The sequence below is a fragment of the Myripristis murdjan genome, chromosome 21, assembly GCF_902150065.1.
Source record: "Myripristis murdjan chromosome 21, fMyrMur1.1, whole genome shotgun sequence".
NCBI lineage: Eukaryota > Metazoa > Chordata > Actinopteri > Holocentriformes > Holocentridae > Myripristis > Myripristis murdjan.
This window is the reverse complement of record NC_044000.1, coordinates 19,113,421-19,128,628: the sequence shown is the minus strand read 5'-3', so window position 1 is coordinate 19,128,628 and position 15,208 is coordinate 19,113,421. Positions and strand designations below refer to the sequence as shown.

Sequence of the window (15,208 nt, the reverse complement as noted above, 5' to 3'; positions counted from 1 at the left end):
AGCTGTCAGAGACATATGTGGAGTTTCTATGGCAACCAGATAGGAGCTGGTAAAATGGTAGAGAGAGAGTGAGTGAGGAGAGAGAGTGGAGAGAGGAAGAGAGAGAGTAGGAGAGAGGAAGAGAGAGAGAGTAGGAGAGAGAGTGATAAAGAAGCGGAGACTGATAGAATGGACTTCATCAGGAATCAATGACTTCCTAACTAGATGTCCACTTGGACCACATGGCCAGATTTTTGCAGGATGCCCCCCTCCCCAACACTACACAAAAAGATTCCAGTCTCCTTGTTGTGTGAATGATGACATCATTCCTTTCCAATCACATTACAGCTTGCCAAAAAAATGACTATGTATCATTACCCACAGCTAAACTGAAGCCAGAGAGAAACTCCTAAAACCTTGTTAGAAAACAAAGTCTATTACCAAACTCTCAGACACCTGATGACTCAACTGTTGGCCTCCAAACTGAGGCTTTGATTCAGACATGGAGAGTTAAGAGTTAAGAGAGTTAAGAAAAAGGCACTTCAGGTTCTCTTGCATAAGGAGTGCTCTTGACAGATAATCCTAAAACATTAGCACTACTCCAGCACCGAACAAAGAAACAGAAATACATCTGTACTACACTGAAATCTGATCTAATTATCCTTCACAGCAAACCACATAGGGCATTGTTTTTTCATTATCGTCTGCCCTTTTTTCCTGCTTCATTTTACATCTAAAGTACTGCATTTGCATTCACTGTTACACTGAGGTTGTTGAACTCCAACTGGAACAGAGTAGATATACTGTAATGCACACGCTGAATGGGCACATTCTGTGGCTAGTCTCCCTTTTCAACAGGTCTACCTCTCCATCTTTTTATATCATGATATTCCTCACATTTGATCAAATCCCTGTAATGCATTTTCCACTGCATGCCACTTACCACAGTATTGTCATTTTCTTCATCCAGCTACCAGCCACATTTTCCGCCATGTAAACCATAACTCCCTGGCAGCCCAATATCAGATTCTGTTCAAATCCCTAACCCTTGTAAATGCCTGTCTCTTGGGTCCTTATCACACATTCATAGTCACAAGAGATATCGTCTCACCTCACTGCCCCATGTTTCTGAAATGAGCTTTGAAATTTCTCCTTCATCTCTACCCTTGAAGAACAAAAGCTCCCGCACTGTTCTCCAATAATACTAAACCCTGAATGCAGATGATTGTGTGCTTCAGTAAGATGGAACAGGCTCCTCTCGTGTCCCTTTGGAACGACCTGCCTGAGGAAATCAGGGCTGCAAACTCTGTCTCGTCTTTTAAATCACTTTCAAAAATCTACTTCTTTAAAACTGCTTTTCGGTGAATTAATTTTATCCAATGGCATTTTAGTTCCCTTTTCTCTCTTAGTGTTTCGTAATGTATTCAGTGTTTGTTTTTTAGTTTGTTTTCACCTTTTTAAATTTGTAGGTGTTTTAATATGTTATGTTTTCATTGCAAAGCACTTTGTAACTGTGTTTTGAAAGATACTGTATAAATAAAAAGGGATCTGGTGTATTTAAGATATAACAGCCTCTCATGCATTCACAGTAAAACACTTTAGTGGTCATGCACTGGTTGGCCATTTGGACTGTATAATGTCACAGACATAATTAACCATGCTATTTAAAGAACCAGCACTAACCACTGATTTCCCACCATAAAAGTGCACTCAACACTTTTCATTCTAGTCACGACAATGACTTATTAAAAAGAAAATGAAGGCGTTTTGAAAAAGCTGTAAATGTTTTAAAACTGAAGATGATTCTACACTCCACAACAGAACTATTTTTTAAAGCAAAAGGTATTATGATGAATCATAGCATAATTAGTATCCCAGATTGTGTTTTACTTTTATGTCAGCAATAATTACATAAGAAAATAGATGTCTTATTTTGGGAATGAATCTCTTGCACTCCTTATTGTTACATTTTGCTGATGGCCACTTGTGCAGTCTCCCTGGGAAATACAGCCCAAGGGCCAAGTAACACGACATAATTGCTCATTTGTGAGCGGTAGTCGGAAAAGACTCCAAGGACCGTGGACAAGTCGATGTGTTTTAATCCACTTTCTGGGCTGCCCAGATTTTGGGAATCTGCATCATTACACACTTCTCTTTAAAATTCCCCCGTGTCTCTTAATCTTAATTGGAAAACTCAAACATACAAGGAAAACAGCTAAATTGAATTTAAACTTAAAATTGAGCACTGTAGACCCCTGAAAGAAAATGAGTTCACAAGTGCACTGTAGACCTCTGAAAGAAAATGAGTTCACAAGTGCACTTTTATTCTTTTATTACTCTCATATATCTTCTGTTCCCGCTCATATTAACCCATAAAGCCAAAAGTCTTGAGGAAGTACAATGAATCATTAATTATTTCAAACCAAGAAGGTTTTAATGCAGAAACATTAAAGCTAGATAAGCCATAAAAGTCCACACTGCCAGTGAAAATGATTTTCAACATCTGCATGATGATGCAGTCAACATTAAAGAGACTCCTACTATCAGAATGATAGTTGTAAGGTTTTAAGTTGGGAGTCCAGTGGGAGGCTTTCTTGACATTTTTCTGGACCACCTGCCTGGGTCGAGGCCTTGTTCTGTCAAAAACACAACAGGTGTTTGACATGCCTTAATGCCAGCATGCTCTACTGCAGTGAAAGATCAGTGTCTTCTTCTCACTATCACCCTATTTCTCCTTCTCTGTTCTTTCTCTCTGTGGTTTGTGTTTTATCATTTTTGGGGGATTTGGCCAGGTGTCACAGTGTGACATGTTTTCCTCACTGCAAAACATCCCTAGTGGCAGGATCGATGTGGAGCAGAGATGGCCAGCTCTGGCCCTCACTGATAAATGAAAGGCAGCTAAATGTCTGGAGGGTCCACAACCACAAGACATCACTACCGCTCTGTAGTCGTAGAGTAATGGCCAACAAACACCGAATGCACAGCTCAGGGAGGTCTTTGTCTCACAGGTCCTTTACAACCACAACAGGTATCCTCTGATGAGCCATATCGATGCATGCTCGGGATACCACTACCTCAGAAAAACATACGTCACACAATTCATGAGGGAGCAACAATTTAGCATGTAGTATCTGAACCACAATATGATTAAATTTTCCACAATCTCTTCACTCAATTATATCCAAGGCACTGCTCCAGAAAAATGCATGAGAGTGGAGGCTATTAGTATGACTTTATCTCCCTTCACCACTGATTAGAACTGATTAGAGTCTCTTAGTCCTTGTGGTGTGCCTTGAGGCTGGATCTATACATGCTGATCAATAAGGGTGGGTGGATGTGGGACTGTGTGTGTGTGGGTAAAGGTGTTGTCTCTCCTATACAGATAGGGACTGACATTTCCACCAGGCCCACATGGAACTACACTTCTAAGGTGTCAGGGAGTCTTAATCTCCTGATAGGATTAGTGTGATGGATAAATATGTATGCTCATTGCTAAAGCTAGACTAGCATTGAAATTTAAAGTGGTTTGTGAAAAAAAAAAACACCTTTACAAAAAAAGGCGGAATAAGCACATAATTTATTATTGACTCAGGCTGAGAGCCACGTAGACCCGACCGTTACTGTAAATAATGTGCTTATTCACACATTTGTCAGTTCAGTCTAAACAGTCCTCACTTAAATCAACCCTCAGCAATTTTGATTATTGCAGATTCAAATTGTTTATCAAACGTAACAGCAATAAACACATCAGGCATATGAAATGCATCAATATGCATGCATTGCCGAAGCTGGATCATAGTTTAGCGTCAACCCAGTGGTAACACGGGAGCAAGTGGTTCAGTGTCTTGCTAAATGGTGCTTGGGCAGGGTTGGATACATTAGTTGCTGAATGGGTTTCTGACCAATAACATTTGAGTTACAAGAGGACTCTCAAACCATTCAGGCGGTATGTCACCCATGGTGATGTGATGATAACACTTCACCTCAGAGCATTAAGTAAAATTGAACAATTGATAAGCAGATACGTGTTGCTATCATGAGACAATGATTTGAGTCAAGATGATAGAAATTCAAATAGACAGAATGGAACTACTACTCAGTGTTTGCACAAACCACCAACATGTATTATTTTCACAGGTCCCTACATGCTAGATTTCCAATCATTATTCATTTGTAAGGGAAGACAAGATGGAAATTGATTGCTCTTTGTCTCTCAAGGGCAACAGCTGCTGCTGTTCCACGTGTGTCTCAGTTTGATGAAGTTAAGAGATGAGTTTAGGAAGCAATTTCACCAAATGTCACAAGGCAACTGAGCCACATGTTTGCATATGACAGATAGGAAGGGAGAAGTGGGATAAGGCATGGTGCGCTTCTCTCTTTCTACAGGGTTGGTGCTACCCCACCTTCACCCGTTATTGTACTTTCTGACCTGCTGCTTCTTTCCCAATGCCTCCCAATTTCTTTAGCTTTCAGGTATTTCATCTTTCCCACCTCTCACCCCCCTCTATCTCCACCCTGTTCCTCTTTATTTCCTTCTCATTCATCTGATTTCCTGCCCACGACAACCGATAAGAGAGAAAGTGCTTGCGTGTTTGTGTGTGTGTGTGTGTGTGTGTGATATCTTATTACCTGGCTTACCTTGGCTTACCTTTACCTTACCAGCAGACTGAATTTCTACTTTATCTCTTAATCGGATCCCTGAGCTAGCTCCCCTCCAAAAAAAAAAAAAAAAAGAGTTTAATTAGGACATACTGAAAAAGGCTCACCCCATCTCTCTCTTCTCTGTCTTTCACACACGCATAAACACACAAAGTTTTCCTCTCTCTTGCCATTGCATTCTTTCTCTCCCACCATCTGTCTCTTTTTCTGTTTCTGTCCCTCTCATATCACACACAGGCACATAAAAACCAGAATGAATTACCAGAACAAAATGTCTTTCCAATCTTTTTTTTCAGTTATCATCTCAATCTGAGGGACATGGTGCTGAAAATTGAAAAGAAAACTAATTAATTGAAGATCAAGATGAGAAGAGGGCATACAGCTAATTCAAGATAAGGGCAATTTTAAACATATCAGTGTCCTATCAGCTAGGCGTTCACCGTTGTTGGTCCCATATGCTGTTTGGACACAGTCTATCACTCTCATTTCATGGCTTCACACTTCAAGGGAGATCCACGAGGTAAAGGCTTAACGAGACAACTGAGAGCAGAAAATAATCAACAATTCATCAAGCTGAGTTTTTCTGCTCATCATATCTGATATAGAGAGGCTGATTGCATTATTCATTACACAGCAGGGATCCCCGGGGAGATGAATGAGCACTCAAACATCCTCCACTGTTTTCAGGATTTCCGTTGAGGCCAGTTTTCCAAGCAAGAGATTTGGTTAGCTTGTCAAAGCCAACAAGGCAACCACAAATCCAAATCCCTTCCCCCCAATTACTCCATTAACCCTCTCCACCAGATTAATCCCCAGGCCTTCACTCCATCAAGCACGTTTACACATTTCCTCAGTGCTTATAATGATTCTGTGGTGTGGGAAAAAAAATCGAGAAATGTCCCCACAGTACTCTTGGGAGGATAGAAGCCTGTGTCAAATATTTTCACTCCATATAAGTGGGGACTGTACCGTAATATCTAGGGCTGTACCCAGTGTGTCTTGTGTGAGTGTCATTGTAATGCCCAGTAACTACTGAAAAAAAAGAAAAAAAAAAAAAAAAAACTTGAGGAATCTCAAGTTGACTGAGGGGTTTCTGACATACTTTCAGGGGGCAGTCCTAGTAATCACTCAGCACTCGAGTACGACTAAGGGATGCTCAAACAAGCACTGCCAACAAGTAACCATGGTGATATATCCAACATAGCATTGCTTCAAAGTGCCTTAGATGGACCCACAAGCCCTCAATGAGGAGCAGGCACTGCGTACCAGTCAGAATAAAAAGACAGGCAACATAAGGTTAATAGATGACTGAACAGTACCTTGATTCAACGAGACTGTGAGCTGGGAATTTGTCTTTAGTTAATCTCCTGCTGTTCTCCAGCTGAATGCTCAGGACATCTTCCTACATGGCAAAAGCCAGTGGTAGCCTGGTGCCAGTGTGGAGCCATGGTGGAGCCTGGGAGGTAACTGGGCATTAGGTAGAGGCAGCAGAGCTGATTCATGCCCAGCCAAGAGACCCCAGTTTCAATTGGGCAGTTGCAATGGCACCAGATGCTCCCAAAGGCCCCAGCTGAACCACACTGGCAACCAGGGAGCACAGATTAGCACAGTAACCTGAAATGGTTTCTGGTAGGGCTGAAATAGATACACATGGACAGCTGGGCAAACAACTGGCAAGTGCACAGGTGAGAGGGGAAAAGAAAAGGTTGGGATCAATCAATGCCCCTTCAGAGTAAAGCTTGAAATCCTGTATGTGCTGCAAACTCACTGACTATCTTATCTCATAAAAACACAGTTTGAATCTAAGTGTTTATTTGGAGCCTGGCCGTAGCACTGCTTAAATCCAGGCCTGGATATGATTTACTGTCTGCCTGAGAAAAGCTGCCTTATTCCTCCTGGAAGGCAGATTCCCTAATAAAGAGTCACTTTTTGGAATGGAGTCTGACAGCAGACAAGAGAACAAACATGTTCACACATAGACTGGCAGAATGGACACATGCACACAGTCACACACACACACACAGATTTCTCAACTGTGATGGGAGACGCAGCCGTTGTCATCTCATCAACACCACAAACAGCCCTTATCTGAGTCAACTCGGCACCTCAGCCGCAGCCACACAGCAGAGGGCTGGCAGCAGGACCCTGACTCCCACAGATAGAAGCATTGACTTCTGTGTGTATGCATGTGCATTCATCCTGACTGATCTGCAATCAGGGTCAAGAATGAGCCAATATTTCAATATTGCAGACCTAGCCATTAGTCCTCATCCTCATCTGATCCCTCTCTTCTTTAACATCTCTTTTACTGTGCATACACACACGTCCTATTGCATCTAGACATGTATCTAGACCTAACATAATGGTGATCTAAAAGAATAATGTAAACTGCAACTTTTTTGGCAATGAAAAATGCAGGCAGAGTAAATAATGTAATGCCACTGTCTATTTTTTCACATTTCAGAGGAAAAGTGATAGTCTTATATTATTAAATCTATTTATCAATGGATATAAAATTTTGTTGAAATACATTGAATCAAATCATTGACTTGAATCATGGTTTAAAAACTGAGTGAGTCATGAACAAAGCCAAAGACTCACACCCTTAGCAAACCCACACTCACCTTCTTTGTCGTCATGGCGAATAATGGCATCCTGTATGACATCAGAAAGGCTGAAGCGAATGCGATGCTTCTTGCGGTGGCTGGGCAGAGATCGGGCCTTGACACCACCCTGCTGGCGCTGCAGGCTCTTCTCTCTCTCATAGTACGCCCTGATTTGGTCACAGCGCATCCTCCTGACCAGCCGCTGGCGCTGGCCGATGGGGAGAGACTCCAGCAGACACTGGTCTATCTCCATGTTCTGACGAAAGACGTTACATAGCTGGAAACAACCTGGAGACAGAGAGAAACAGAGAGAGGATTTAAACATTTAGGATGTAAAACTGACATTCTGTATGTTCACAGATATTTGTACAAATACTGTATACTTTTGTTTTGTTATACTTTTTGTCATATATTTGTTTCTATTAAAGTCTGGTGTCTAAATGATGATGTAGGGCTATGACTAAGAAAGAGACAGATTCCAACCACTGTGGACCACTGCAGTGTTTGTTCAAGTCCTGTTTGATACTCAGCTGGCAAGACAAGGATCACAGAAAGCACACTATTGCTGTCAGCTTTAACTCCAGGTAGGACTGCATGGGTATGTAGGTGTGTATGTGCTTCTTTTAATGTGCTTGTATGTTTGTGTGTCCGTGCATATTTATGCAATTGCATGTGTGTGTTTAAACATTTAGCATTCGGCATATTTGCAGTACAATATATTTGCTGTGTCTGTTTAACCCTGAGGCAGGTTCAGAGAAGCGCCGGTGTGTTTAGTGTGTTGCCTCCCCGTCCCAACAGTGTGCACTGATTCTCCTGACTCTGCATAATCTCCCTGCCTCTCAGTGGAACTCAGCCAAACAGATTTCATCGCCAGGCAGCTTCCAACATTATTATGGTCTACTGGGCTGGTTAGCGACTATTTCTGCAGTGGTGAGCCCAGGCTGAAACTCACTGAGTAAAAAGCAGTAAAAAGCAGGGGAGACACACCAGCAATAAACATAAATTAACACCAGTGTTAATTTAGTCACCCCTTTTTTCCAAGCAAATAATAATGAATAAGTCTGACTCAAAAACCTTGAAACAAAAATCAGCCTAATTTCTTGTAGTGAAGGTTACTGCATGTTTTTGTAACAAAACAAAAACATACAGTAAGTCTCTGAATCCAGCATATTTTTCTCGCTCTTTCTCTGGTATCTCAGTCCATTCATAGTCATGTGTTCACACACAATCAATAAATTGCTATGCAGCATAAAATGTAACCCTTTTACTGGCCAACTGCACTTGCAGTGGATGAATTTTGTATGCTACATTGGGATATTTCCTTAAATTCTTGTGCCATATATGGGCTCACCTGTTTGCAAATTTATGGATGTTAAAGGGTAGAGTTCTGTAAGTATCATGTAATACAAGCAAGCAATAAAGTAAAAGGCCCATACATAGAATGACTGAATAATGACTAAATTAATGATATTAAGCGGACTAGTGCAATCAGAGTTTTAGTCAATTTAACAGTAGCTACTCTACATCTAAATGAAATGACTTGAACTTGACAAGATGTGACAAATAGTTCTAGTCGCTGTCTTTCATTAAATCACACAGCCCCTTTCAAGTGATTTTGTCCTATGAACTCTAAAATGAACACATATTTTGGTTTGTGTTGGCATTAATTTGTGTAGATGTCAAAGCTGAACACTAACAAACTGATTCAAAGTGTTAAGAAACGTAGCATTCATGCATATATTTTTGTATCCACAATTTAACTCACAACATCTAGTAGCTTAAATTACAGTGAAATTAAAATCTTTCTTATTTTGCCGAAGATCCCCTGGAAGCCATTCAAGAATGCCACTTTGAAAGCCTCTGATTTATAACACAATAAAAGCTTTGGATGGTCTTTCATCAGAACCAGAATGTGTGTGCGTGAGCATGTTCAACAATGAGTGAGCAGCGTAAGACAGCGCTGATTGTTTGACTAATTCAGGTCACAGCTAGCCCACAGGAGAGGGAAAAGGAGGGCAGGAGAGGACACTTTAGCAGATAAATTAGTGACAATGTCTTTTTTTTCTGTTTTTCTTTTTTAAGATTCTCTTTCTGACTCATTCCCTCCTCCCCCTCCTTGCCCCGCCTGCCTCCTTCGCACACGCATTCTTCTATCAAACTCAGCTCTGCTCTCCACTTGTTTCCATGTCCTTGCGTCCTCTTTTGACCATCCTGTCTTTTATGTCTCCACTCCCCTCAGCATCCCCGTGTCTCCACTGATCTCTCCGTAAGGACGCTCTCCATCTTTCTCGGTCTCTGTCTTACAAGTGGCTCCCTATGTACGTGTCCTATCTTGTCTCCCTCTGCGTGTTGCGGGTGACTCAGCACCATGTTACATCAGTCTGCTAGTCTGCTTTAAATCGCTGTCAGTGGGATGCCTTTGAAGTCCCACAGCTTCTTCCCATGCTTCGCCCTCACCCTTCTTTTTCTCTCCCTCCCTCCCTGTAATAATTTCTCAAAAAGGCCAGGAGTAACTTGCTCTGTTTTTGTCACGAAGACACAGAAATGCCAGCAGTGGTGTCCCTGTGTCACCTTTTAGTCTCTCTGCACATCCAGAGAGTAAAATGCAAAACTCTTTGAACAGTGCTCACAACAACTGGAGAAAAACAAACGAAAAAAACAGCACCACAAAAACACACATATGCCTTCCAACCGACATGGCAGTGCTGCGTTGCGTGTCCACTTTAAATATTGCCGTTTCCCATTTGCACAGGCCAGCGTTTGTTTTGACTAGATTATCAGATAGTAACAAAGCCATGCAGGCATGAATGAAGCTGCGGTGTCTCTACGTGCATTTTACGTTAGATAGACATCTATGCAGTCACTCAACCCCTCCCCACACCCTGACACACACATCTCTACACCTCCCTTTCTTACGCACACACACACGCACCCCTCCTACAACAATACCTCAGTGCCATCTGCTTGGGTTGCACATGTAAAACAGCTCTTTTGTGCCCAGCTTCCAGACAAGGCAGGTCATTATTATACTGTTCACGCCAGGTGTTTGCTTCAACTGTATTTCAGTTTGGGAACTTGGCTTCAGGGCTGAACAAACACATACACACACATACACACATACACAAACACCCTCAACCCATTGCCTTTTCCAATCTTAAACTACTCCATCTCCCTGTACTTCAGCACCCTTGCCTTTTCAATTCCCGTTTTTGCTCCTGTTGCATATTTCTCGTCCTCGGCCCTCTCCTCTCTGCTGTATGACTCAGTGGCTGAGATATGTGCTAAGTCTGAGTCCGGATTAGACACCTTTCAGAGCAAGAGCAGTGAACTAAGCTGCTCTGCTCTCCAGTCAAAGAAATCCATTAGTCTGAGGCCAAATTGTGCAGCGGCTCACCCTGATCTGTGAATGTGCCGACCCCCAGCCTGACTGCTGCTCACTGCAGGGCTATAACACACTCCATCAAGAAACAGATCGTTTCATCACTCCTCAAGTATCACATGTATGTAGGGTTGAACAATATGGACAAAATTTTTTTGGACAGAGTAACTCTATATCGACAGAGTGACAATACTGTAGGGATGATCATTGGTGCTTTCATGAAATATGTCTATAAAATATTTTAAAAGATATTTTTGATAAACAATAATTGGTAATATGGATTTGATAACCAATCACGTAGAGGTAAAAAACACACAACTGCAACAGTCTAGTAAGTTGAGAAAACTGCATCCTTTTTACTGTAATGCAGCCCTTAAGATCAGGAAAAGACAACACCTTTGCCATTTCAAGATAACACCCAGATGATATCTAGTCTTATATTGCATTATCAATGTAATACTGATTCAACCAGCCCTACATATATGTGTACAATCGGGGCTGGCTGATATATTAATATTTTGTGATATGAGGCCAGATATTGTCTGGGATTTTGGATATCATAACATTATGATGACTGCATTACAGTAAGAGGATGCAATTTTCTGAATGTATTCAACTCTACCTGCTTGGTCATCATATCCTCTTGACTCATGATTTTTCTTAATTTAAAATCTCATGTTATCAGTCCGTATCGGCACAATACTGATATTTAGGTACATTTGTCCCTCGCTATAACGTGGTTCACCTTTCGCGGCCTCACAGTTTCGCGGATTTTTTTTAGTGCAATTTTGCATCCTTTTTTTTTTTTTTTTTTTTACAGCACATTGTGTTCTGCGTCCTGATTGGCTAAGGGACTGTAGACCATTGTCAATCAGTCTTCTCCGTGCCGTGTCTCCTGTATAGTACAGAATGCGTTCAGCTTGCCTAAAGTGTGTAGTGAGGGGTTTTACAGCCTTAAAACATCTATAATAACTGTAAAAAATAAAGCTGACTACTTCGCAGATTTCACCTATTGCGGGTTATTTTTAGAATGTAACTCCTGCGATTAACGAGGGACCACTGTATTCGGCCAAAGATATTGTGATATTTAATTATGTACATATATCCCAGCCCTACATGGTAGGTGTTTTAAAGGTAAACTATGTAAAACTGCCCGCTGGCAACTGAAGTGATCATTTAGACACACATGGAATAAGCACAAAATTAGATGGCTGAATCTACATGGCTCTCCCTCATAGACTCAACAAGCAACAAAACTGTGGAATAGGCATGGCATTTGATGGTTGAGTCTAAATTGTTTTAATCACTGACCTGACTCACAGATAACTCATGTGTTTATTCCACATTTGATGTCAGTTGAGCCTGAAGGGTCCTCACTTCTGTCGACCCTCCGTTTTGCATAGTGCACCTTTAAAGCTCCACAGCACCTTTGCCAGAATACAGTCCTTGCTGCAAGGAGCCTGCTGCCACTGGCACAGGCGGGACTGACTGCAGAGAGATGAGGTAATGTCACAAACTTCTGTTTTTGCCATATCTGTCTCCACTGACAGTATGATGACAAGTTGTAAGAGTGTGCTTGCAAAAGTGAGGAAGAGAGACAGGTTTGGGTGAACACGTAAAATCAGTTCAGACCATAGTTTCTTATTCAAATGCTGTTTGATTCTTGAGTAGTACTACAAGGCTCAGATGATAAAGCACACCAGCACTGTCAGTTTCACCTCCAGGCAAGTGTGGCTGAGAGTGTATGTGTCTGTATAGGAATTTGTTTCAGGCAGTAAAGGCAGACAGTGTTCAGAGCGTAGACACAAGAAAGCAGTGGCAGACGGCTGGGTAAGAATTAAATATCGTACACTGTGGGAATACAATGTGTGTTAGAGTCTATACAGCACGACACAGAATAAGGATGGGTGAACCAGTGGTGAACTCGCACAGAACCCAGAACCCTCTCTCTCTCCATCACTTCACCCTGGATTCATCCCTCTCTGTGTGCCTTTGATTCTTCAGTCCAAGACTGCAGCCCCACATTGAGCTGCATACCTCATCTTCTCTTCTCCTCCCCTCTCCTCCCCTCTCCTCTCCTCTCCTCTCCTCTCCTTCTTACCAGTTTTTATAGTTGCTTCATGAACAATACAGGAAATGTTCATAACCGGATTTATGAGGGGGAAGATGCACAAAACGGATTTCTCATTCATTACCCTACCCACACACACACACACACACACACACACACATACACACACTCTGTGAGCCTAATAAATCAGCACTTAAACAAGCAGTCAGGGCCATGGCCACATCTTCAGACCCATAAACTCCCAGAGTGTTACAGCAGCAGACAGACGACACACATGGTGGCATGTTGATGCTGACATGTGTCATCCATGAGGTAGACTGACGGTAAAGGTGTCTATCATGGTGGCTGCTGCATATTTATGAATTATTTTGAGAATTATGCTGTATACTGTATATGAATATATACATAAAACAACAAAAACAACCCAATGAACTGTTCAGTTTCGCTGCACAACAAGTGGCTGTTTTTATCTGTATAACTGGCCCATTATGATTTTATGGCCAATTTTCCCAACACTAGCTGATGGATGGAAACTTATGTAATAACCAAATGTTTGCTCATTTATCTTAAAAAGGTATTTAAACAGATGATGCTAGAGGAGTGTAATCACTTGCTGTATATATGGATTCATGTAAAATGAATGTCAGAGGGAAAGCATAGTAAGAATGAGAGTGACGGGCAGCAGGGCTGAATGAGTCTGAGGAGAGATGGGGGGAGCAGACAGAGAGAGAGAGATGAAGACACACACGCACGCACGCACACACACACACACACACACACACACACACACACACACACACAGGGATGGGCAGAAGTAGCTGTCTTATCCTGCCCTCCCATCTCCAGGCTGTCAGGTATTGATTGAATGTGGAATATTCAGGATCCAGCTAATAACACTGGCAGCACCGCAGCAGCTTATAAATTAGAGGATAGCAAACAAGCACTCATGTACACACATGCACAAACACACACTTGCTGCAACATGCTTATACTGTAGTTACTGCTTGAGAGTGCAAGAACAAGTGAGATGGTGAGAATGGGTGAGTGAGTGAGTGAGTGAGTGAGTGAGTGAGTGAGTGAGTGAGGGAGTGAGTGAGTGAGACAAAGACCCTGGGAGACAGGCAGAGAAACAGAGAGAGAGAGAGAGAGGGAGAGGGAACTAGAGAAAGAGAGAGACAGGCAGGGAGAGAGAGAGAGAAAGAGACATCTTTTGTGTTACTACCTTTATCACAGCTATCTCCCATTTGCCTTCTATCTTTCTCTACCTCCTTTTCCCTGACTTCAAAGACATGCAACATCTGTCACTCCAAGTCATCTCCTGTGATGGCTCGTCTTTCCATCACTCCTCGCTCCTCTCTCTCTCTTCAGATGCCGATGCTCATCCGATCTTCATCTCTTTCCCATTCCCAAATCGTACTTATTCCTTCCCTCTTTTCTCCTCTAAATCCCCCTCAATTCCTCTCTCTCCCTCTGTCCCTCTCTCTCTCTCTCTCTCTGAATTAACAGGACTCTGCATCAGTCTGTCAGCATGTCATGAATATGCCAGACTCTCACAGGAGCTGCATCTTTCTCTTTCTCTTTGCTCTCTCTGCCTTTACTTGCCGCATTCACCGGTCAACTTCACACATCTGCAGCAGCTCTCTGCAGCAAGCTCACACACCCACTCCCTGCACACACACACTGACATACACACACACACACACTCAAACACACACCCACACACACACACGCAACACTTATACCCACACACAAACCCTCCCATTTCAAACCAAAAGGCGCTACCATCAGGATCAGCATTTACAGTAAAGTTCAGATTGCAGTCAGGAGGAAGTTTATCATTCCCTTGCATTCTTAGTCCAGAATTTGGTGAAACACGTTTAGAGAGAGCATGAAAACTCACACAGAAGATGACATCCTGCAGATGCATGAGCTAATACAACAGGCACACACCCATGGCTGAGGCATGCACCAATACATGATGCACACACACATGCACACTCACACCTGCCATTACAGAAAAGACAGAGAAAGAGGTGGTGATTGGTTACTTACAGCATTTAATGAAATGGTAGTGAGACATCTTCTGGCTGTGTGAGTAAGTCAGTCAGCCAGTCAGGCAGATAGACAGGTAGGCAGGCAGGGAGTCAGTAAGTCAGGCAGGCAGACAGTACGCAGCAGCTACAGGTTCCAGTTAAAACTAACTAACACAGTGCTGGAGCTAGAAACCCGGCAAGATGCATTATTCATCTGGCTCCCCACACGCTATCCACGCTCTGCTCCCCTGTCTGCATTATTCACCAGCAGCAGCAGCGGCGGCAGCAGCTCCGGTTGCAGCCCATGCAGCATCTGAACACGCATACACACACACGGACCAAGACGCACAGAGACACACACACACACACACACGCACACAGACACACGGTGCCGGCAAGAAGAGCTGTGGCTGTTTTCTAGCTCTCCTCGCCCACAGCCAGATAACCACCACACGTCGTCTTCCTAGCCATGACCAACGCA

The 15,208-nt window shown here is 42.6% G+C and overlaps 1 protein-coding gene across 1 annotated transcript in view; it reads right to left on the bottom strand.

The window, feature by feature from the left end:
• Positions 1-14,774, bottom strand: part of myo16 (myosin XVI) — a 98,268-nt gene extending 83,494 nt beyond the window's left edge. The window contains exons 1-2 of the mRNA XM_030081329.1: positions 14,747-14,774; positions 7,263-7,532 (exon numbers count right to left, since the gene is read on the bottom strand). Of these exons, the coding sequence (XP_029937189.1) occupies positions 7,263-7,532; positions 14,747-14,774 (298 nt within the window). The remainder of the gene's footprint in view (positions 1-7,262; positions 7,533-14,746) is intronic.
• Between the last annotated feature and the right edge of the window lie 434 nt (positions 14,775-15,208).